At 35.4% G+C, this 24,057-nt stretch overlaps 3 protein-coding genes across 3 annotated transcripts in view; 1 reads left to right on the top strand and 2 right to left on the bottom strand.

The window, feature by feature from the left end:
• Positions 1–12,801, bottom strand: part of srgap1a (SLIT-ROBO Rho GTPase activating protein 1a) — a 133,364-nt gene extending 120,563 nt beyond the window's left edge. Inside the window, 1 exon segment of the mRNA XM_073850198.1 lies at positions 12,188–12,801. Within this exon segment, the coding sequence (XP_073706299.1) occupies positions 12,188–12,257 (70 nt within the window). The 5' untranslated portion in view covers positions 12,258–12,801.
• A 2,445-nt stretch (positions 12,802–15,246) lies between these two features.
• Positions 15,247–20,348, bottom strand: rxylt1 (ribitol xylosyltransferase 1). The gene is made up of 6 exons (XM_073850768.1): positions 20,133–20,348; positions 19,172–19,339; positions 18,940–19,042; positions 17,681–17,995; positions 17,376–17,546; positions 15,247–16,216 (listed from the first exon to the last, which is right to left on the bottom strand). The coding sequence occupies exons 1-6, from the start codon at positions 20,275–20,277 to the stop codon at positions 15,814–15,816; spliced, it is 1,305 nt and encodes a 434-aa protein (XP_073706869.1). The 5' UTR covers positions 20,278–20,348; the 3' UTR covers positions 15,247–15,813.
• A 393-nt stretch (positions 20,349–20,741) lies between these two features.
• Positions 20,742–23,088, top strand: LOC141345735 (cytochrome b-c1 complex subunit Rieske, mitochondrial-like). Its single transcript, XM_073850630.1, has 2 exons — positions 20,742–20,943; positions 22,400–23,088. Exons 1-2 carry the CDS (start codon positions 20,823–20,825, stop codon positions 23,008–23,010), a joined length of 732 nt encoding a protein of 243 aa, XP_073706731.1. The 5' UTR covers positions 20,742–20,822; the 3' UTR covers positions 23,011–23,088.
• The last annotated feature ends 969 nt before the right edge of the window (positions 23,089–24,057 follow it).

The raw sequence follows: 24,057 nt of genomic DNA, 5'->3' as shown, positions 1-24,057 counted from the left end.
ACAGAAGAATGATATATATTCTAGTCTTGATAAAGAGTTTGAAGTGTCCTAAATGAACATTTTCAGTTCAAATTATGAAACACTGAAACAAAATCTACAAGGAATACAATCCTGCAATTTTGTGAGGTGCCAATACTTTTGACAATTACAATTTCCTAAGCAAATGTTCCCTTTTTAATCTACTTCTATATATCCGCTGGACAGCTATCCTCTCGTGAACACGCATACAACAATTAGCGGAAGCTAGAGATTACGGTTAATAAAGTTTTAAATAGGAACATTTTTCGTACACAAGCACATCGATTTATTTCAGAAGGCCTTTATTAACCCCCTGAAGCTCCATGGAGTGCTTTAATGGTGGATGGATGCAACTTTCAACATCTCAACACCCATTCACTGCTATTATAAAGCTTGGAAAAGCCAGGATATTTTTTAGTATAACTCCGATTGCATTCGTCTGAAAGAAGAAAGTCATATACACCTAGAATGGCTTGAGGACAAGTAATCTTTATTTTTGGGTGAACTATCCCTTTAATGATCATTAACCACATGCAGATCCATGTACAGACCATCTGCAGCTCAGCACAGAGCGTGGAAGAGAGATGCACCGCAAAAGATGCTGCTCTAGTGGGAAATGTCTGTTTATAATGGATCTATAGAAGACAACAGGATCCATTATCATCTCTCTTAAGATAAAAACACTCCATAAGACACTTCTCGCACCAGACTTCACTGCTCAGCAGGACAGCCATGAAGCTCACTGATATATAAGACAAAAATGATACATTCCAGTCATGAAGAAGAGTTGAAAGCAGTCTAAATGAACATTTTCAGTTGAAATTTAAAAAAAGCTGAGAATCTACATGATATGCAATCCTGCAATTTTGTGAGGTGCTAATACTTTTGACAACTGTTCAATTTTCTAGTTACTTTAGATTGATCTAAAGTTTTTTTTGGTGCAACTTTTACATAAAAAGTAGACTTTTAAAATGCTATTTCATAGAATGGCTCTGTAATGTCAAAAATTAGGAGGTTTAATCTCCTGTACAGACTTATAAACTCAAACTTCTTAATTCCTTTCTTTTTTTTAATAATAAAACACTCCAGTGGTCTTAATGGTGTGCAGGAGCTTAAAAAGGTCACTGAATTGTAACGCAGCACTAATTTAAATTTCATAAAAGGACCAAAATTATATGCTTTCCACGTGTGACTGCTGGTGGCAAGCTTAGAAAAGAACCACAGCGTTCAGATTGATATCAATAAATGGCCTTTTCTTTGAGAGTCCCACACATCCGTGGCTGAAACCACAAACCCGGTCTAAAGTTTCTGTCTCCTGGGAGGGAACTGCACAGGCTGGGCAACAGCACATGAGACAGGTCTGTACCCCACTGATTCTTTAAGACCACATCTCACACCCTAACCACAAAAAGGCCTTATCGTGTGGGAGAGATAGACAGAACCCAAGGCAAACAATACCCAACATCAACTCTAAAAACAGACGCAACCGGGGGCAAAGGCAAAAAACACAGAGGGAAGACGTTCTGGTGACTTCAATGCGATGATACAGCATTGTATGAGTTGCATAAATAAAGGACAAGGCTGTGCCTTTGCCATAAGTGATAATCAATCAAGCTTAACGCACACAAAGACGAGGGAAAGCCGTTCCCTGACATTTCATGCCTGGCCACTGCCTACGAAAAGCTCGCCGCCCCCAGCGATTCAGCGCCAGTGGCCCTAGACATCTTTTCAAGGAAGGTTTGCTGAAAGCATGGCCTTTGGCTATTGATTAGACCGGCCTGAAACCCACCGCCTACCCCCTCGACCTTTAAAGTTCAAAAGGTCAATGCAGGAGAAAAGGGGAAGGGGGCTGGGAGAAGATAACTGCGGCAGTAGATGAATTTCCCTTCGATCAAGGAAGTGCCACATGGGACAACTCAGTCTAAACCTACGCAAATGAGGAACTAAAATGAAAACTACAAATTTCTGCAAAAATTGTGTCATTAATTACTCACCCTCATGTCGTTACAAACTCGCAAGACCCTCGTTCATCTTCAGAACACAAATTAAGATATTTTTGATGGTACTCTCATGAACGTGGATCAACACGGAAGAGAGGAAACTGTTAAATAAAGTTATTTTTGCACACAAAAAGTATTCTCGTAGCTTTATAACATTACGGTTCAAACACTGGACTATTTACTGATGTACTTACTATTTTCTGGGCCTTGAGCGTTGTAGTTGCTCTCAGAATTCATCAAAAATATCTTCATCTGTTTTACAAAGATGAAGAAAGGTCTTATGGTTTTGGAATGACATGAAGGTAAATAATTAATGACAGAATTTTCATTTTTGGCTGAACTATCCCTTCAAGGCTAAACACCTTCAATATCAGACCAACTTCTCCTGCCAAGTTTTTACTAACCCTCCACAACCCAGAGCTGTTTTGACTTTGCAGTTCTATAGACCTTTTCCTCCACTAAACTTCACTATTATTTCTCAAGCATCCATCTGACGATGACAAACATGGTCTGACTTGTCAGCGTGATAAAAGCTGTTTGTTTGCGGCAGCTGCCAAACTTTTGATTGTTTGGGATTGCATTAGTTTAAGTAGGATGAAGACAAAGACTCGCTGGGCTGAGCGCCAGCAGCACTTCGACTGCAAGAACAGCCAAGTCAGTAGACCTTATCCCATCATACACACCCAGAGAGACATTAAAGGGCCATGCAGAGAGAAAACGCAACTGGGTTATACAATATAGATGCAAAAAACTACATATTTTTCATATCTTATGGTTTAGAATTTACCTGTTGGACCGCATTTTTTGGATTAAGAGATGGGGGGTGAAAACTTTTGAATTTGAAGATCAGGGTAAATTTAACTTATTTTATCTTCTTGGAAACATGAACTATCTTCTGTAGCCTCTAAAGGGCAGTAACAAATGAAAAGAATATTATATCTAGGCAAAATAAGAAAAAATGAACACATCTCCATTCTATTCAAAAGTTTTCACCCCCTTAATGCATCCTTTTCTGAACCTTCTGTAATAGTTGCATACGAGTCCCTCAGTGTCAAAAGATGGACCTTAAAATCATACAGTCATTGTTGGCAAGGGTTCAAATACACAAAAATGTTGGAAAACCAAAGTAAGAAGTAAGAAGTTTTTTTGAAGAACAGCAGGCAGTTTAACTGTTCAGGACAAACAAAGGACTCATGAACAACCATCACTAAATAAAAAAAACACAGATGTGGATCATTCAGGTAACAACACAGTATTAAAAATAAAGGGATGTAATTGCCATGCTTTATAAAATCTGTAAAGAGGCAACTAAGATAACGTGTCTAGTAGCGTGCAACCAACGACAACCCGAGGGAGGCCAAGTTGCTTTAGTGGGAGGCCCTGGGGAGGGAATGCAGGTGCTGTGAGGAGACATCTTGGGTTGCTTTGAGAACAGACGATAAACAATGACAGAGTCATCAGCATGGTTGCTAAGGGAACACATACACAACCATCAGGGTCTTTTGATCTGTTGGGAGAGAGCAAGCGAATGAGAGAGAGATGCATGACATATTCATCTCAGGAAAGAGCAGAGAGAGTACTGGGCTAAAATAATATTACTTAACCTTATTAACCTGATAAAAGAAACCATGAAAAACTAAAGCACGCCAAAGAAATGCCAAAGCACGTCATGGCGGTTATCTTGATTGTTTGCTGCTTATCTTAATAGCCAATAATTACCTCTCTGAAGTAAATCAGAGCTGATTGCATATTTCAGATTAGCATACATAACAAGTGCATCGTGTTTATGCCAGCTAATAAGAAAAATCAAATCAATGCCATTAACAATTAGTCTAGCTGGTATGAAGCCTCATATCACTCTGTATATAAACAGGGATGATGATACAGAGCTGACGTAATCAGAGATCAATAATGGCCAATGGAGGAGCATTGAACACACTTCTGAAATCAGTAGGAAAAAAAAGCCAAAGTATTATGTTTAAACTATGGATGGAGGAAGCAAAAATAGCCTCAAGTTCTTCTAGGATGTTTTCAGTCACCTTTTTGAAGAACCATTCCACTAAAACAAACTTCTCAGCTGCACGAGTGCAAGAAGGAAGATTAGAAGAGATTAAAACAATTAGGTTTAACCAGAGCCGAACGGTAATGTGAGACCTTCTGTGACTCAGGAAGAAATCTCTCACCTCCTGCTTCATCCCATGACAAAACTGAACTCACTGAGAGGCTTTGAATCGCCATTCTTGTCTTTGTGCACTCGTGAGTCTTAACATTTCTAACCAAGGCCTTTTGGGAAAGGGCTCTTTGGCGCCATGATAGGACTCAAGGGAATGGTTTTCTGTCTGGTCTTTCTTCATAGCATGGATTGAACATTTACTCATGACTTTTTCAGGTCTGAGGCCTTAGATGGCTCAAATCTGCTAAAATTGCATGAGCTACAGTTGAGGTAAAAGTTTACATCCCCCTTTCAGAATCTGCAAATTGTTACTTATTTTACCAAAATAAGAGGGATCATACAAAATGCATGTTATTGTTTATTTAGTACTGACCTGAATCAGATATAACTGTGTTGTTACCTGAATGATCCACAGCTGTTTTTTTTTTTTTTTTTTTTTGTTTAGTGATGGTTGTTCATGAGTCCCTTGTTTGTCCTGAACAGTTAAACTGCCTGCTGTTCTTCAGAAATATCCTTTAGGTCCCACAAATTCTTTGTTTTTTTCCAGCAGTTTTGTGTATTTGAACTCTTTCCAGCAATGACTGGACAAGCTGCTGCTTCTGTCCCTTTTTCCAGAATAGGGCTGTGCCTTTAAAAAAACATCTGTTTGGTTTTGATTATTATGTCTATTGCACTGAAATCATGAAATTTTAACCATATTAGTTTAAACTTCTGATATACGGTTTTCTGAACGCACACATCTGAAGCACATGCACAGAAAGCGGCTGTCACACAGCATGTGAGTACTAAACTAAGTTCTCTTTCATGTCTTATTGCGCTTAAACTGTCAAATACAAACAAGTTTATGTTAAAAACACACGAGATACAAAAACAGTCGGTTATGTCTGTAAAGGTAAATAGCTGGGAAAGAAATCACATGTTTATATTAGATCTCTGTGGCAGCAGCGTAATATGCAATAAATAAATCAAATCTTTCGTCTCCTCTGAGGCTGGAACTCTAAATAGTGTTCTGTGCTCGACTGTGCAGCGAATGACAGAACAGTTAGCAAGCTTTGCTTGAACCTAACAATTCCTTGACTTGCAGCGGTATTGTTAAGGCTCAGGATGGTCAAGTCAGGGTGTGACGTGTGGGTGGAGAGCAGCAGTTTTTATTGGGTGGAGTGAAAAGCCCAGCATGCGTGGAAAGACTAGGCAGGAGACGGGCTTAGTCTATAAAACAAGAGAGAGGGAGAGTAGACACAGATGGTCCCATCAATAACCCCCACTCTTGCCTCCACCACCAAGGGTGTTCATCCACTGTTTGGGCACTAGAATCAAGCACAAAGACTAATGGTCTGGCCGGAGCAGATGGCAGGTATTTGTGGACCTGTGGGGAACGGTGGTACAGGATGCCTCAAGCAGGAAGTGTGGGAATTTTACTGCAAAAAAGACTTCATTAACAATAATAGGCGTTAAATTGTAAAGACATAGCTGTCAAGCAGAGGCATTGTATTAATTATTGATAATAAACTGATTTAAGTTTATTTTGATCATGTTTATAATATAGTTTGGAGAAAGCATGAAGTCTTTCCTGCATTGCCATGTAAAGCCACTACTGAACTTGCAGCATCAAAAATAAAATAAAATAGACTTTCCCATTACCAACTGAATTATTTAAATGGGTTTATGTAACAAGCAAAACCTGACAATAAAATAAAATAAATTAAAATAAACTTTCCAATTTCCAAATGAATCATTTGACTGGGGCTTTTTATGTAACAAGCAAAACCTGAAAATAAAATAAAATAAAATAAAATAAAATAGGCTTTTCAATTTCCAAATAAATAATTTGACTAGGTTTTTTTATGTACCAAGTAAAATCTTGAAATTAATTTCATTTCATTAAATTTAATACAAATAAAATAATAAATAAAATAAAATAAAATAATAGGCTTTCCAATTTCCATAATGAATCATTTAACTGGGGCTTTTTATGCAGCAAGCAAAATCTGGAAATTAATTTCATTTCATTAAATTTAATAAATTTAATGAAATAAAATAAAATAGGCTTTCCAATTTCCAAATGAATCATTTGACTGGTGTTTTTATGTAACAAGCAAAATCAAAATAAATAAATAAATAAATAAAATAGGCTTTCAAATTTCCAAAAAAATTCTTTGACTGAGGTTTTTTATGTAACAAGCAAAACCTGAAAAAAATTAATAAATAAATAAAATGGCATTTAATTTCCAAACAAATCATTTAACTATCTTTTTTTTTTAAACCTGGAAAAATAAAATATTTGTCTTTACAACACTCTGTGCTCTTATAAAATAACTGGACATCCAGGGAAAGGCTAAACTAGACAGAATAAGGTTTGAGCTATGAATAATATCTTAGTCAGTTGCACTAAAAATTACACAAGCCCCAAGACAGCCCCGATAGCAACTTTGGTAACACTGAACAAACCTTAGGCCAATTTTGGACAATAACTCATAGTTCATTCATAATTTAGCAAGGCTGGTGTCAGTATGAAAAAGTGAAAGTGACATAACTATAATCAGGGTATTTGTGCCTCACTGGAAAGCTTTGTTAGAGGTTATAACATTTATGTGGGGAAGTATTCTCGCATGACAGGTTGGGGACAGCGTCCATGTCAGGAACCAGCAGGGGCAGGCCAGTGAGTCATGACCCGGTGCCATTAAAGGAACACCAACTGTGCGACATCAAACAGACAATCTGTCCAAAGAAAACAACGCTATTGTGTTTGCCAGCAGGCCAAGGGACCAAATTATGAGTTTACACATCTCTGCACTTGCTATGAGGTAAAGCACCCATGCGTCACAAAGTACAAATAAAAGGTATTTTTTAAAAGCGGGATAGAAGACTGATTTGCCCCAGCTTTCGTCTTTCCATATTTAGTTATGTTCATCTTACATCATTCTCTCTATGCAGTAAGTGCCGCATGGAGCGCAGGGTGATGGATTCGGCAGGTTTGTGTGTTGATAAGACTGACTGTCAGGTTCTCCTGCAGCTTTCTGTGCAGCAACGACTGAGATTCTCACACCTCTCCGTCCTAGCTGGCTGACCTAAACTGATAACTCTCAAATAAGCTTCGTATGACTCATGATGGTGCTAAAGCAAACAATATGAGTCATAGTTAACATTGCCGAGTTCATAGATCAGAAGAACAGAAACAACACGTGGGAACTAAAAGTTAGTCATGACAGACTTACTATGTGAAGTGTAACCTTAATAGCAAGCTTGATTACTAACAGGAAATACATGGAATCTCTGATGTACTACTACTGACCTTACTGAGTCATTCCTATTCCAGACAACACAAAATACAAATTTCCTTATCGAACATCCCAAATTCCTTTTAAATTTCTCTGATGTCACATTTCACTTGAACGTGCTAGTTGCGTTGCAGGGTCAGAAAGCGCTCGGATTTCATCAAAAATATCTTATTTTGTGTTCTGAAGATGATTGAAGGTCTTACAGATTTGGAACAACATTAGGGTGAGTAATTAATGACAGAATTTTTATTTTTGGGTGAAGTATCCCTTTAAAAGAACCGTTTTTTCTTAGTGTGAAGAACAGTTTTTAAAAATGTAAAAGGTGATAATCACAAAAATCATACTTTTTCCATGTTTAAGTGCTATAATCAGGTCCTTGGTGCATCTACAAACCTAGAAAAGGTAAAAAAAGGACAACTACTCGCTCCCCACATTACGTAAAAAGGGGGTCGCATTATAATCTCATCACTCCTTAATCTGCACATTTCCACGTTTTCTCAAGCGACAACGGTGTACCAGTTCTAACGGCATGTTCTCAATGGGATTAAGATCTGGGGAGTTTCCAGACCACGGGACCCAAAATTTCAACGTTTTGGTCCCCGAGACACTTAGTTATCACTTTTGCCTTACGGCACGGTGCTCCATCGTGCTGGAAAATGCATTGTTCTTCACCAAACTGTTGTTGGATTGTTGGAAGAAGTTGCTGTTGAAGGGTGTTTTGGTACCATTCTTTATTCATGGCTGTGTTTTTGGGCAAAATTGTGAGTGAGCCCACTCCCTTGGATGAGAAGCAACCCCACACATGAATGGTCTCAGGATGCTTTACTGTTGGCATGACACAGGACTGATGGTAGCGCTCACCTTTTCTTCTCCGGACAAGCCTTTTTCCAGATGCCCCAAACAATCGGAAAGAGGCTTCATCGGAGAATAAGACCCAGTCCTCAGCAGTCCATTCGCCATACGTTTTTCAGAAGATCAATCTGTCCATGATGTTTTTTTTGGAGAGAAGTGGCTTCTTTGCTGCCCTTCTTGACACCAAGCCATCTTCCAAAAGTCTTGGCCTCACTGTGCGTTCAGATGCGCTCACACCTGCCTGCTGCCATTCCTGAGCAAGCTCTGCACTGGTGGCACTCCGATCCCGCAGCTGAATCCTCTTTAGGAGACCATCCTGGCGCTTGCTGGACTTTCTTGGACGCCCTGAAGCCTTCTTAACAATGCACTGGAAAGTTTTTTTCGGGATCAAGTTAATTTTCATGGCAAAGAAGGACTATGCAATTCATCTGATCACTCTTCATAACATTCTGGAGTATATGCAAATTGCTATTATAAAAACTTAAGCAGCAACTTTTCCAATTTCCAATATTTATGTAATTCTCAAAACTTTTGGCCATGACTGTATTTTAAAATCTGGAATCTGAGGATGCAAAAAAATCGAAATATTGAGAAAATCAACTTTAAAGCTGTCCAAATTAAGTTCTTAGCAATATTACTAATAAAAAATTAAGTTTTGATATATTTATGGTAGGAAATTTACAAAATATCTTCATGGAACATGATCTTTACTTACCATATCCTAATGATTTTTGGCATAAAACAAAAATTTATCAACTTGATCCATTTAATGTATTTTTGGCTATTGCTACAAATATACCTGTGCTACAAATATCTTAAATAAGTCCTGCTATACATTTCATTTCACTTCAAAACAAATCAGATTACCCATATAAAATAGTTGTGAATTCTACTTTTTACTTTATTAGCTTCCCAGCCTTATTGAATCATAAATGCTCAATCTAAGCTTAAAATAAGTTGTGGTCAGGATCAGGATAAGAAGAGAATGTGCAAACACCAAGAGCATAAAATGCGAAAACACCCCACTTAGGACACAAGTCTTCGAGATAAGCCGATATAGAGGGATTCCAGGCACAGTTCTGGCCTTTCTTTTCTCCGATACAGTATCACTTTCACGACAACCACAGTGTTGCAGAGGAAGTCAATCCCAAAATGTCCCAAGTCAAGTTGAGGGAAACTACATGGAAGACTTAAAGGGATAGTTCACTCAAAAATGAACATGATGTCATTATTTCCTCATCCTTCTGTTGTTCCAAACCTGTAAGACCTTTGTTCATCTTTTGAACACAAATTAAGATATTTCTGATCAAATCCGAGCACTTTCTGACCCTGCATAGACAGCATACTAGCACGTTTATATGGATACCAACCGAAAACATAACTGTCAACACTGATTGCACCAGAATAAAGTTTGTGGAAAAAAGTCATGGCTGTTAATCTGAGGGGTGTTTTCATGTTACTACAACTCCATTTGGCTGCAGCGCGCACTAATGAGATGCTCCGCACGGGCGGATTCAGTGCATCACGCTGCTATTAACAGTCTTAGTCATCATCAGAGCGAGGGGCTGAACATTCCTGCCAAATGAGCGCTGCTGCTCTGACAAACGCCATGTCATGATAGCAACGTACCTCTCTCTCGCTCTCTCTCACGCACACGCTCTTTCCCTCTACATAAATAATTGGCATTTCTGTCTGCAAACAGGCCAAATCTCCATGGTTACTACAATGCAGCAACTGCCTCTTTCCTGTGATGATGATGCTCATGAGACGAAAAGGAAACAGAGCATCCGGGCTTAGTTTGCTGGAAAGTAAGAGGGAAGTTTTTAAGAAGTTCTGCTCAACAGTGACTAACAGTCATTCACAATCACTGGATAAATTGTGACAAATGTATTTACTTTAGAAGTATGTACAAGGAGCAAGAGACATTTGAGTCTGTCCATTGATATGGACAGTGACTAAGTGTGCTTAACAATATGGAATATTTTCAATTGTTAAACATGTTCCTGTAACTACTTAGTCAAGTGACTTGATATAAAAACTCAGGCATCTTCATCTAAATACAACATGGCTGCATGCCAGAAGAAAGGCATTGACCTTGTATTTCTATGGTCTCATCTCATGGTTAGGATTTGATTAACTTATGACTTTTCCAGGCTTGGAAATCACAGATTTGACTCTTATTTATTTATATGAAAACTGAATATTGAAAAATAAATTTCAATATACATTTTGATTTTTTTTATAACATGATACACATACACACACACACACACACACACACACACACACACACACACACACACACACACACACTGTGATGAACAGTAAGATATTTTTAAACAATTCTCTTCTGCTCACCGAGCCTGCATTTATTTGTTCCAAAATACAGCAAAAGCAGTAATATTGTGAAATATATTTACTCTTTAAAATAACTGCTTTCTATTTGAATATCTTTTAAAATGTAATTTATTCCTGTGATCAAATAAGCTACATTTTTAGCATCATTACTCCAAGCTTCAGTGACACCTGATCCTTCAGAAATCATTCTAATATGCTGATTTGCTGCTCAATAAACATGTATTATTATTATTGTTATTATCAATATTTAAACAGTTAAGTACAATTTTAATAGGATTCTTTGCTGAATAGAAATATACTTTTATTTAGCAGGGATGCTTAAAATTGACCAAAAGTGATGATAAAGACATTTATAATGTTACAAAAGATTTCTATTACAGATAAATGCTGTTCTTATGAACTTGATATTCATCAAAGGAGCCTGAAAAAAATCTAACCAGATGTTTTCAACATAATAATAATAATAATAATAATAATATTATATGTTTTTTGAGCAACAAATCAGAATATTAGAATGATAATGGTGCTAAAAATTCAGCTTTAAAATCACATGAATAAATTACATTTTAAAATACATTCAAATAGAAAAGAGTTATTTTAAACAGTAAAAATATTTCAGAAATTTTACTGTTTTTCCTGTACTTTGGATCAAATAAATGCAGGGTTGGTGAGCAAAAGAGACTTCTTTAAAAATCTTACTATTCAAAAACTTTTGACTAGTAGTGTATATCATGGCTGCATGCCAAGAGAAAGGCATTGACCTCGTATTTCTATGTTCTCCTTTAAGGGTTGGGATTATAGTAACTTTTATGACTTTTCCAGGATTGGAAATCACAATTTTAAAATTGCCTGACACTTCCAGGTTTTCTACAACCATGGGAGCCCACGTAGCATCACTGACACTTCCACAAATGAAATGAAATTCCTCAAAACAGAATGAAAAATGGGCAATACTCAAAACAGGCAAAAAAAATGTTTAAAAAAATGAATACACAGAAGATATTTTCAACTTCAGAATCAAAGTCATGTTTTCGTCTTGAATATTCAAAAAGCCATTGCTGTAATGTGACGAGTACAGCATAAAAGAACCAGTTTTGAAAATTTTTGCAAATTTGTGATATTCTTGACCAATCTTGATATTTGCGAATCAAAACAATGACTTGACATTTTTAGTCAGTAAATCAAATATTTGAAGAAATAAATGTTATATTTTTGTTTATTTACTCATCAAAATAATGTATGATACAACTTAAAATAAGACTAGATTCTCCTATTTTTATTTCAACATTATTTGTCATTGACCCACCATGTGACCAGCTTCTCCCAAACCTGTTGTGTGCAAAAAAACAAGATGACCTGATTTGCATTTTCTGATTATCTACCCAAAATCTGTGAAATAAAACTTCATCACGATGATCAGTTCAATGATTAAATACTTTCACTGCACCACTGCCTTAACCAGCCATTCAACTAACGTTAACGTTACTACTGCAGTTTACGAGTCTTACCTTTGACTTGAGTCTCGTACTCTGTAATGATCTCTTTATCCTTTTTGAACTTCATCTGCGGATTCGACATTTTCAGCAGCGATTCGTAATATCAACAACGTTAGTTCAGTTACGAGAATGTTTGTAAACTGGTTTATGGGGGGGCTTTTCCAATCTCCAGGTCGCCCTACAGCGGCCAGTGCATCCCCGAGGTTTTTCTCAAGTTGTTCAGGCTGAAAATCCCAAAAGCCAAACGCCACAAATGTTCATCGTCTGAGTTCCCAACGATCCCGAATGTAATTCCGCCGTCAATGCGATCAAAACACACCGCGCACGGGAAGAGTTTCCTCCCCAAACAAGTAACCCTTTCCTTGGGCAAATGTCCACGGCTTGTTTCAGCAAGAGGCAATCCAGCCCTCCAAGCTGTCTTTTAGTCACCCGCCGACGGATCTGGACAGACCGAGCAGCATAATGACATGTTACACAGGGCTAGCGTGATTTTCGGCACCCTTTCCTCGCGTCCCTGTGTCTGTTAGCCGGACAGTTTCACGGATTCTGCCTGACCTCAAAGCAGCTGGAAAAGCAAGTGGTTGGAAATGGGAGGGATTGGAGGTGGAGGGGGTGCACGTAGCGGAAATGTGGACGGGATTGACAACTTTTCGAACCAGTTGTCCCCTAAAGTAATTTGCTTTGTAGTCAACAGCACACAGTTAAAAACAGCATTTCGATGCTTATAAACAAATCAAAAACTGTTTGAAAAACTTATTGTGAAATGTGTTTTTAAGATTTCTATATACAAATCTTTGCTTTTTGAATAGTTTAAACGTGTGTATGATTTCTAAAAATTACTTTTACAGTTTTAAAGTAATGTTAAGCCTTTAAAATATTTTTTAACCGTTTGCAACAACTCGTTTTAGGAACGCTGATTAAAGCAACGCGTCGTGTAGGACGACTAGTGGCCAGTGTATGAATTGCACGTAGCGTTCAATAAATCACACTTGCCTCTATGACAGCTAGGGAAGAAAATAAATATTTTGATTCTGTTCCGATTCGATGTGACCCTGGACCACAAAACCAATCATAAGGTCAGTTTTTTTTTAAATTGAGATGATACATAATCTGAAAGTTGACTAAGTAAGTTTTCCATTGATGTTGGGTTGTTATTTGTGGGTAAAACAGAAACATTATGAGAATGTATACTGGCTAAATTTACAATTATACACTACAAGATTTTTTATGTTTTTTAAAAGTCTTTTCTGCTCACTAAGCCTGCATTTATTTGTTCCAAAGTACAGCAAAAACAGTACAATTTTGAAATATTTCTACTATTTAAAATAACTGCTTTCTGTTTTAATATATTTTAAAATGTAATTATTATTATTGTCAATATTTAAAACAGTTGAGTATTTATTTTTTTATTTTTTTGATGAATAGAAAGATCCACAGATCAGCATTTATCTGAAATAAAAAGCTTTTGTAACATTACACACTATACATTCAAAAGCTTGGAGCCTTTTTTGGGGGAAAGAAATTATAGAAATTAATACTTTTATTTAGCAAGGATGTTTTAAATTGTTACAAAAGTTTTCCATTGATGTGTGGTCTGTTAGAATAGGATAATATTTGGCACTGATACAGCTATTTGAAAATCTGGAATCTGAGGGTGCAAAAAAATTAAAAATAGTGAGAAAATCGCCTTTAAAGTTTTCCAAATAAGGTTCTTAGCAATGCATATTACTAATCCAAAATTAAGTTTTAATATATTTACGGTGGGAAATTTGCATTTGAAATTTGGAACATGATACTTAATGCCCTAATGATTTTTGGCATAAAAGAAAAATGTATATGTTTGACTCATACAATGTATTTTTGGCTATTGCTACAAATATACCCGTGTTACTTATGACTGGTTTTGTGATCCAGGATCACATATAGCCAGTTGTAGCAGTGTCACACAGTCAGAGTTAAATGTAATGCAATTTGGACTTTTAAATGACTTTTTTTTATGGTAATTCTAAATATAAATAAAAATGCTACGCAAAAAAAAAAAAATGTCATAACAAGACAATTTATTTGGTTTATTTATTATTTTTCTATTTTATAAAATACTAACAAAGCCTATAATATTGTATACACATTATTTCTTGCAGAAATTGTGGATAAACTGACAGTCAGCTGAGCTGATGTCACACAGCGCCTCTTACAGGACAGCTGTTTTGTTGCAAGAATACAGGGAATTGCCACTGAATTTGTCGTAATGGTATTTCAAAAACGTTTAAGACACATACCTTGTAAACATGTTGCGGCTAACGGCATCAATTCTTAATGAAAAGCACATTTAAAACTCTTGGAAATGATTTCATTTTTTTTTTTTTTTATTGCTTTTACAAATACCTTTCATGTAGACCTACAGATTTAGACCTGGACTTTTAAACATACTCTACCAGTTAAAAGTTTTTGAACAGTAACAATTTACTGTTTTTTAAAGTCTCTTCTGCGCGCCAAGCCTGCATTTATTTGATCCAAATTATTACATAAAGTTTCAAAAACAAATATATATATATAAATTGAACTTATAATAATAATCGAAAAGATAATTCTAAAAACAACAATGGAAAAAAATACAAACAATATTTCAATATCATTTTCATAAATTGAAATTTAGGGGTTAGGGTTCAAGACAGCCACCTTCCAATTGAAATTACCCATTAAATGATGATTTTATGTATATTAAGCTTAGTAACATTTTAAATATTATTGTGGGTTTCAATAGATAATAAAAGGATCTTACTTAACATAGGATTTGAATACTTAACTGCTTCTTAAATGTGTTTTTTGTGAGATATGCCCTTATAATGACTTTTTATATAATATACTTTTTTTTTTTTTTTGCATAAAAGTCCAAAAGGTTCAAGAAACATCTAAAGAGAAATCTTTTCTGTGAGCACTTGACTGAATTATTACTATATATTTTCATGGTAATTTTATGCAAATTTTATTGCAGGAGTATAAATGCTAGATAAATAAAGATCAGGCAGGTTAAAAGTAAAATTTAATTCTTTTAATAACTTGCACTGAGCTAAAAAAAAAAAAAACACCACAAGTGAGCAAAAATGAAATGTTAAATCACTTCTTACCACTTTCTGCATTGTTATTTTCACTAAAACATCATGACTTAATAAATTAATACTTTACAGTAAACATGGAGGGCATGAATGCACAGCAGCATATGGTAAACCATTAATGTACAGTAGCATCTTATATTTCACATGTATAAGATGTATAAGTGTATAAGGTAAACCAAATCAATAAACAGCTCCAAAAATAAGCGACAAGCAAAATGAATGTTGATGCATAGCATCTGCTCTCTTTTTAGTTCTTTATGTGAAACTGTATTGAAAATTCTGCAATCATTTAGTAACCCTCATGTCGTTCCAAACCTGCATGCATTTCTTTCTTCTGAAGAAGAACAGTTTCTAGTCCCACTGACTAAAACAGCTACCAACATTCTTCAAAATATCTTCTTTTTTGCATCTCAGAAGAAATAAAGTCATACAGGTTTGCAACGACATGAGGTTGAGTAAATAACCTAAAAGTAAATAATCATTTTTGGGTGAACTATCCCTTTAAAGTTTTCCAAATGAATCCTAGGTGATTTTGAAAAAGACATCTTCCAACACCTCCGTAAATTTGTCCTTCATCTGCTGACGAAAGCCACTGTACCACTCCAGCAGTCTCATCCTTCTCTCTGTTTTTTCTTTCTGGCTCATCTCTCGCTCCCTCTCCAGGATGGCAGGCAGCTCCCTCCAGTCCTTAAGGAAGATGAAGGGTGCTCCTGCATCTTTAAGCAGTCGGAGCGGGGACCGGTTACCAACTGCACAGGCCCCTGGAGTCAGGACGTCCTCCACCACGGGCACAGAGCCATAGGCACAGGCTTCATAGATGCGGTAGCACTCCGTGTTCACTCCCACCGGACAAAGAGTGAGGTCACTTTGTGCTAATGCCATCTGGTACTGTCTGGAGGTGTCTGCCGTCTCTTGAGGAAGCCACCTGATGACACGAAATGCAAGAAGTACTTTTAAAAAAACACTTGCATAATTCAGCAATATTTGGGATATTATTTGTGGGTAAAACAGAAACATTATGAGAATATGTACTGGCTAAATTTACAATTATACCCTACCAGTCAAAAGTTTTTGAACAGTAAGATTTGTAAAGTCTCTTCTGCTCACTATGCCTGCATTTATTTGTTCCAAAGTACAGCAAAAACTGTACAATTTTGAAATATTTTTACTATTTAAAAGAACTGCTTTCTATTTGAATATATTTTAAAATGTAATTTATTCCTGTGATCAAAGCTAAACTTTCTGCATTATTACTCAGTCTTCAGTGTCACATGATTCTTCTGAAATCATTCTAATATGCTGATTTGCTGTTCAAGAAACATTTATTATTATTATCAATATTTAAAACAGTTGAGTATTTTTTTTTTTTTTTCGGAATTCTTTGATGAATGTATACATAATACTTTTTAGAATTTAGTTTTAAATTGTTACAAAACAGTTACAAAGGATTTCTATTTTAGATAAATGATGTTATTCTGAACTTTCTATTCATCAAAGAAACCTGAAATATTCTACTCTGCTGTTTTCAACATAATAATCAATAATAAAAAAATAAATAATAATCAATAATAAAAAATGTTTTTTGAGCAGCCAATCGGAATATTAGAATGACTGGAGTAATATTACTAAAAATTCAGCTTTGAAATCACATAAATAAATTACATTTTAAAATATATACAAATAGAAATCAGTTATTTTAAATAGTAAAAATATTTCAGAATGTTCCTGTTTTTGCTGTACTTTAAATCAAATAAATGCAGCTTTGATGAGCAGAAGAGACTTCTTTAAAAAACATTTAAAAAACTTTTGACTGGCACTGTGCATGCTGATTGATCATCATAACTTACACTACAATTAAAAAATTATAAATGTTGTACTTTTTCTGAAAGAAGGCTCTCATGCTCATCAAGGCTGCATTTATTTGCTCAAAATACAGTAAACAGTAATGTTATTACTATTTAAAATAACAGATTAAAGTATTTTAAAATATAATTTTCTCCTGTAATGCAAAGCTGATTTTTTAAGAATAATTTCTCCAGTCTTCAGTGTCACATGATCCTTCAGATACTTCCAAAAATACATACTTCTCTCTACCATGCATGAGGCACTCTTTCTCCATGCCTTTCTGCTTTAGGATGCCCATGAGAGTTTCCCTGGAGGAGTTTTTGTACATAGTCCCGAGAAAGTTACAGAGATATGGTCTGGCAGTTTTCACCATCTGACCGCTAAGTGTGACAACAGGGAAATGCCTGTATCTGCGAAGGAAAACAAACACATAATAAACAATCAAACGACCTGCTTTTATTCTATCTAACATAAAAACAATAAAACCAGATGCTAATAAAATATTACAGAAATATACCTCATTTAAAACAAAATAGAAACTTACGTGGCAACACCCAGGGGCCACTGGAAGATGTCTTTATCATTGACCCAAGGACTGTCGTATACAAGAAAGAGCAGGTCCACAAATCCGCCGTGCCTCTTAAGGTAAGGACTGATCCAGTCGTTATTGCACTGCTCGTTGCCCAAAAGAACAACAGCAACTCGAGAGACAGAATGCATCTGCACCAGACTTTGGACATGTTGCAGCCACTGGATGGAGTAAGAGATTTTCTGCTGCTCACGGCCATTCAAAACCAGCACCACACTGTCTGTGTCGAGAGAAACGTGCCCTTGGACCACTGCTGGCCCTGTGTAGAAACTGAGGACAGATTATGATAAAAGAGGATTTGAAAATGGACCATAATGCACTACTTTTAATAAAAATATCTAACATACACTACCAATCAAAAGTTTTTGATCAGTAATATTTTTCAGTCTCTTTCGCTGGATTTAGTGATAGCAAAAACAGCAACATTTTGAAATATTTTTACTATTTAAAAGAACCGTTTTCTATTTGAATATATTTTCAAATGTAATTTATTTCTTCCATTTCAAAGCTTAATTTTTAGCATAATTACTCCAGTCACATGATCCTTCAGAAATAAAAACTATTATTATTATTATTATGTTGAAAGCTGAGTAGAATTTTTCAGGTTTCTTTGATGAATAGAAAGTTCAGAAAAACAGCATTTATCTGAAATAGAAATCTTTTCTAACATTATAAATGTCTTTGTTCATCACTTTTGATCAATTTAAAGCATCCTTGCTAAATAAAAGCATTCATTTCTTTTAGTGTTACAAATGATTGTTATTTCATATAAATGCTGATCTTTATATTCATTAAAGAATCCTGAAAAAAAAAATATTAGAATGATTTCTGAAGGATCATGTAACACGGAAGACTGGAGTAATGATGCTGAAAATTTAGTTTTTAATCACAGGAATAAAATACATTTTAAAATATATTAAAATAGAAACAGTTATTTTTAACAGCAAAAATATTTGTAAAATTTGTACTATGTAATCCTTTGGATTAAATAAATGCAGGCTTGGTGAGCAGAAGAGGCTTCTTTAAAAAATATAAAAAAATCTTAAAGTTCAAAAACTTTTGACTGGTAGTGTAATTTACACATTTTTTCAGAATGATTTTTTATGTTTTCTTATAGATACTCAAGAAGGCTTTAAAACACTTACTTGTAATATAAAACTTCTGTTACATTATAGAAAATTTCAGTTTTGATTCATTTAAAGTTAAAAGCTTACCTGAAATTGATCTTCCCAGACTGAATCTCTCCTTCTCTCCATTGGCTGGATTTATCCGGTGGGTTAAGAGGCCCTTCTAAAATATGTTCCCACAAATACAGTCCTAGGAAAATGTAAACAAGAAACAAAGGAACATAATTTAATTTATGTTCTCCACTAATGCAAAAAAATGAAGACACAAGACACATCAAGCAATGCAATGTACTCCAGCCAATAAACCTATTCCACTTACCAATGGCTGCTTTGCCCCATATCTGAACTTTATATGTTTTTGGCCTGTTCTTCGCTGCATGATCTTGGTACGATCTGAAAGCATCTCTCCGCTTTTGCTGAACTAAGGAATTTGCCCGCTCATCCTCTTCCCATGGGTTCCACTCTTCCTCTCCTGCTCTTCCATTATCTGAAAACATCCATTCTTAACTGATATGCTTTTATTGCATTTACACTACCTGTATATGTGACCATGGACCACAAAACCTTAAAGGAGTAGTTCACTTTCAGAACAAAAATTAACAGATAATGTACTCACCCCTTTGTCATCCAAGATGTTCATGTCTTTCTTTCTTCAGTCGTTAAGAAATTGTGTTTTTGAGGAAAACATTTCAGGATTTCTCTCCATATAATGGACTTCTATGGTGCCCCCGAGTTTGAACTTCCAAAATGCAGCTTCAAAGGGCTCTAAAGTACGATCCCAGCCAAGGAAGAAGGGTCTTATCTAGTGGAGCGATCGGTTATTTTCTAAAAACATTTACAACTTGTATACTTTTTAGTCTCAAACGCTTGTTTTGCGAGCTAGGCAAGACGAGCATTTGAGGTTAAAAGTGTATAAATTGTATTTTTTTTTTTTAAGGAAATAACCCATTGTTTTGCTAGATAAGACCCTTCTTCCTCGGCTGGGATCGTTTAGAACCCTTTGAAGCTGCATTATACAAAAAAAATCATTAGGATATAAGATATTTTGTAAATTTCCTACCGAAAATATATCAAAACTTAATTTCAAATAGTTGTGTCACAGCCAAATATTCTATCCACAATCCATACATCAATGGAAAGCTTATTTATTCAGCTTTCAGCTGGTCTATAAATCTCAATTTCCAAAATAATCACCCTTATTACTGGTTTTGTGGTTTAGGGTCACATATTATATTGTTTATGTTCATTATAACAGACCTATTAGATGATTCATTGCTTACCTATAATCGCAGAGCCCTTTTTCACCACGCGATGAACGCGAGAAATAACCCTCTTGTTGAAAAACACATTATACGCAGCATACAGCGAAAATATCGCATACGCCAAAACAGCTATAATCGCTATTTTCCTGCGTAAAAATCTCATGTTTAATTTTCAGGTGACCATCCTGCGGATTTCGACCAATGTGCACAAAGATGACCAGTATGTGAACACATCTTCGCTTTTGAGTCGGATCTTTTTAATGAATTGTTTCGAGTTCGAACGATTCCTTCGCGAAGATTCAATCAGTCGAGTTTAGATGAAAAGATTCAAAATAACCGGTTCACGAAAACTGTTCAAAAGAGCCGATTCGCAGAAATGATTCGAACGTCTTGTCACTACTGTTTACATTTTCCCGAGACTGCCTTGTAATGCCTGTTCAAAAGTGTATAAATTATCAGCAATATTTAAATATTTCGAGAAATACTTCGAATATAACATGAGGCGCTGTTATAATCATGCGTTGTATTTATCATTTCAATAGGCTTATGAAAGGAATTATTTTATCATCTCTCTTACTTCACGCTTTCTCTTCAGTCACTACCCGGTCAACTATAAAGTACAGAAGGAGGGCTTCCACTGTACAAGCTCTCTCTTCAAAGGTCGGTGTGACCGTATAGGCTGTAAGTAGCCTTTTTAACAGCACAAAAATGATGTCCCTGCCCGCTCGTTTAGGGGCTTTGTCCCCTTACCTGCAGGCATGTGGTCCGTTGAAAGCATTATTTTCCGGAGCAGTGAACACAGAAGTGCTGATGAAGTCTGCTGTGAGCGGTAGGTGACAAAATAACGTGGACATATCATCATCTGACAGGCTGTTCAATATTGATATTCTGTGGTATTCAGGCTGTGCTCTTGATATTCTAGACCAGTATTGGGTGTAATAGATTATCTAGTAATTAACTACTGTAACTTAATGACCTTTTCCTTGAAAAAGTAAAGTAACGGATTACTTTTAATTTTCTGCAATTAGTTACTTATGTGATATTGTATTACTACTATATAGAATAATTATATGTAAGATAAGAGTGAATTCAACATCAATAAAAAGTGTGTTTTTAATGTAACCTTGTCCCTTTAAAATTATTTGGTCAGTTCAAGAATAATTTATCTAGTTTTATCATATTTATTTAAAAGAATTAGCAGGAGTTGCATGTCTATCCTTTATTGTTAATTGTAATAAGTAATTAATTACTTTTCAATTAGTATACAAATTAGTACAGTAATCTAATTAGAAGCTAGTACACTACCAGTCAAAAGTTGTTTTTTAAATAGTCTCTTCTGCTAATCAAGCCTGCATCTATTTGATTTAAAGTACAGTAAAAACAGTAAAATTCTGAAATATTTTTACTATTTAAAATAACTGGTTTCTATTTGAATATTTTTAAAATGTAATGTATTCTTCTGATTTCAATCAGCATCATTACTTCAGTCACATGATCCTTCAGAAATCATTTTAATATTCTGATTTGCTGCTCAAAAAACATTTATTATTATTAATATTATGTTGAAACAGCTGAGCAGAATTTTTCAGTTTTCTTTGATGAATAGAAAGTTCAGAAGAACAGCATTTATCTGCAATAGAAATCTTTTGTAACATTATAAATGTCTTCAAAATCACTTTTGATTAATTTAAAGCATTCTTGCTAAATAAAAGTATTAATTTCTATCATTTCTTTCCCCAAAAAATTATACTGACCCCAAGCCTTTGAATAGTATAGTGTATAATGTTACAAAAGCGTTTTATTTCAGATAAATGCTGTTCTTTGGATTTTTCTATTTGCCAAAGAATCCTGAAAAAATTTACTGTAACTGTTTAAAATGTATTTGTTAATAATAATAAAACATGTTTCTTGAACAAATTAGCATATGAGAATGATTTCTGAAGAATCATGTGACACTGAAGAATGGAGAAATGATGCTGAAAATCGCATAGATAAATTACATTTTCAAATATTTAAAATAAAGCAGTTATGTTAGATCAAATATTTTAAAATTTTAGTGTAGATCAAATAAATGCAGGATTTGTGAGCAAAAGAGACTTCTTTAAAAACAAAAACAGTAAAAGCCTTCCTGTTCAAAAACTTTTGACTCATATATATGTTTTATATAGATAGAATGAAAATAGAAGGGACATTGCCTGTTCATTGCATCGTTTTCTATGGAAAGAATTATATTTTAGCATAAACCATTTTTTTTCTGTGAAATGACTGTTTCATATCCTTTTCAGGCCCTTTTGGAGCACGTTTTGCTCACACCGACATCAAAATCCCTGACTTCTCCGACTATCGGCGTGTTGAGGTGGTGGATCCTAAAAAGTCCTCTCAGGACAGCGGCGATGCCAGACGGGCCTTCTCTTACCTGGTGACTGGATCTACTGTTATGGTGGGTGTCTACGCTGCCAAAACAGTCGTGACCCAGTTTGTGTCCTCAATGAGTGCTTCTGCCGACGTCCTGGCCTTGTCTAAAATCGAGATCAAGCTGTCCGACATCCCAGAGGGGAAAAACATGACCTTCAAGTGGAGAGGCAAGCCTTTGTTTGTTCGTCACAGAACAGAGAAAGAGATCGCAGCTGAGGAGGCAGTCGATCTGTCGGAGCTCCGGGACCCCCAGCATGATAAGGATCGCGTCACCAACCCCACCTGGGTCATCGTCATTGGTGTCTGCACTCATCTCGGCTGTGTCCCGATCGCAAATGCCGGTGATTACGGCGGGTACTATTGTCCCTGCCACGGGTCACATTATGATGCTTCGGGAAGGATCAGAAAGGGACCCGCACCTCTTAATTTGGAGGTGCCTTATTATGAATTTCCTGATGAGGAAACTGTAATTGTTGGATAAACGGTGGACATTTTCTCTGTATGGTTTTAATGTGTCTGGCCAAATCTTAACTATTAATAAATATATATTTTAAAGCAACCAACATCTGTTTTTAAAGCTTTTGAGTGGGCCTCTTCTTGGTTATAAATGAACAAACAAAGTTCTATCAGTCAAAAAGAAAAGTTTAATTACATATTTTTAAAAAGGCATTGATTCAACAATATCATTCACATTTGTTCTATAATGCATAATCTTCCTAAGTGTTCTGAAAACAACCACACGTTATGTCATGATATTATTGCAAACAATATTCAGTGCTTGTCAGATTCATAAGGAAACTTGTTTCTGCCATAGAATAAACAATCTTCAGTCACAATCTTTATCTCATAATTCAGGATTTTTTTTTCTCGTAATTACTAGTTTACATTTCACAATTCTGACTTTTTTCCTCAGAATTCAGTTTTTTTTTCTCCATGTAATATTTTGACTTTTTTCTTAGAATTGCATGAAAAACTCAACTGCGTTTAGGGGGAAATTGTAATTGTGAGAATTAAGCTGCACCTTTATCTCACAACTTTGACTTTTTTTTTCACAATTGCGAATCTCACAAATCAGTTTACATAAACCTCACAATTCTGAGTTTACATTTCACAATTCTTTTTTCCCCTTAGAATTCAGTTTACATCTCACAATTCTGAGTTTATATGTCACAATTCTATTTTGTCCCCTTAGAATTCTGAGTTTACATCTCACAATTCTGTTTCCCCTCAAAATTCTGAGTTTGCATCTCATAATTCTATTTTTTTCTCTCAGAATTTTGAGTTTACATTTCACAAGTCTATTTTCCCCTTCAGAATTCTGAGTTTACATCTCACAATTCTATTTTCAAAATCAGAATTCTAAATTTACATCTCACAATTTTATTTTTTCCCCTCAGAATTTTGAGTTTACATTTCACAATTCTATTTTTCCCCTCAGAATTTTGAGTTTACATTTCACAATTCTATTTTTCTTCTCAGAATTCTGAGTTTACATTTCACAAATTTTATTTTTCCCCTCAGAATTTTG

This window comes from Garra rufa, chromosome 11, assembly GCF_049309525.1.
Source record: "Garra rufa chromosome 11, GarRuf1.0, whole genome shotgun sequence".
Lineage (NCBI taxonomy): Eukaryota > Metazoa > Chordata > Actinopteri > Cypriniformes > Cyprinidae > Garra > Garra rufa.
Note: the sequence above shows the minus strand (reverse complement) of the source record. Positions and strands in the feature narration are given on the sequence as shown.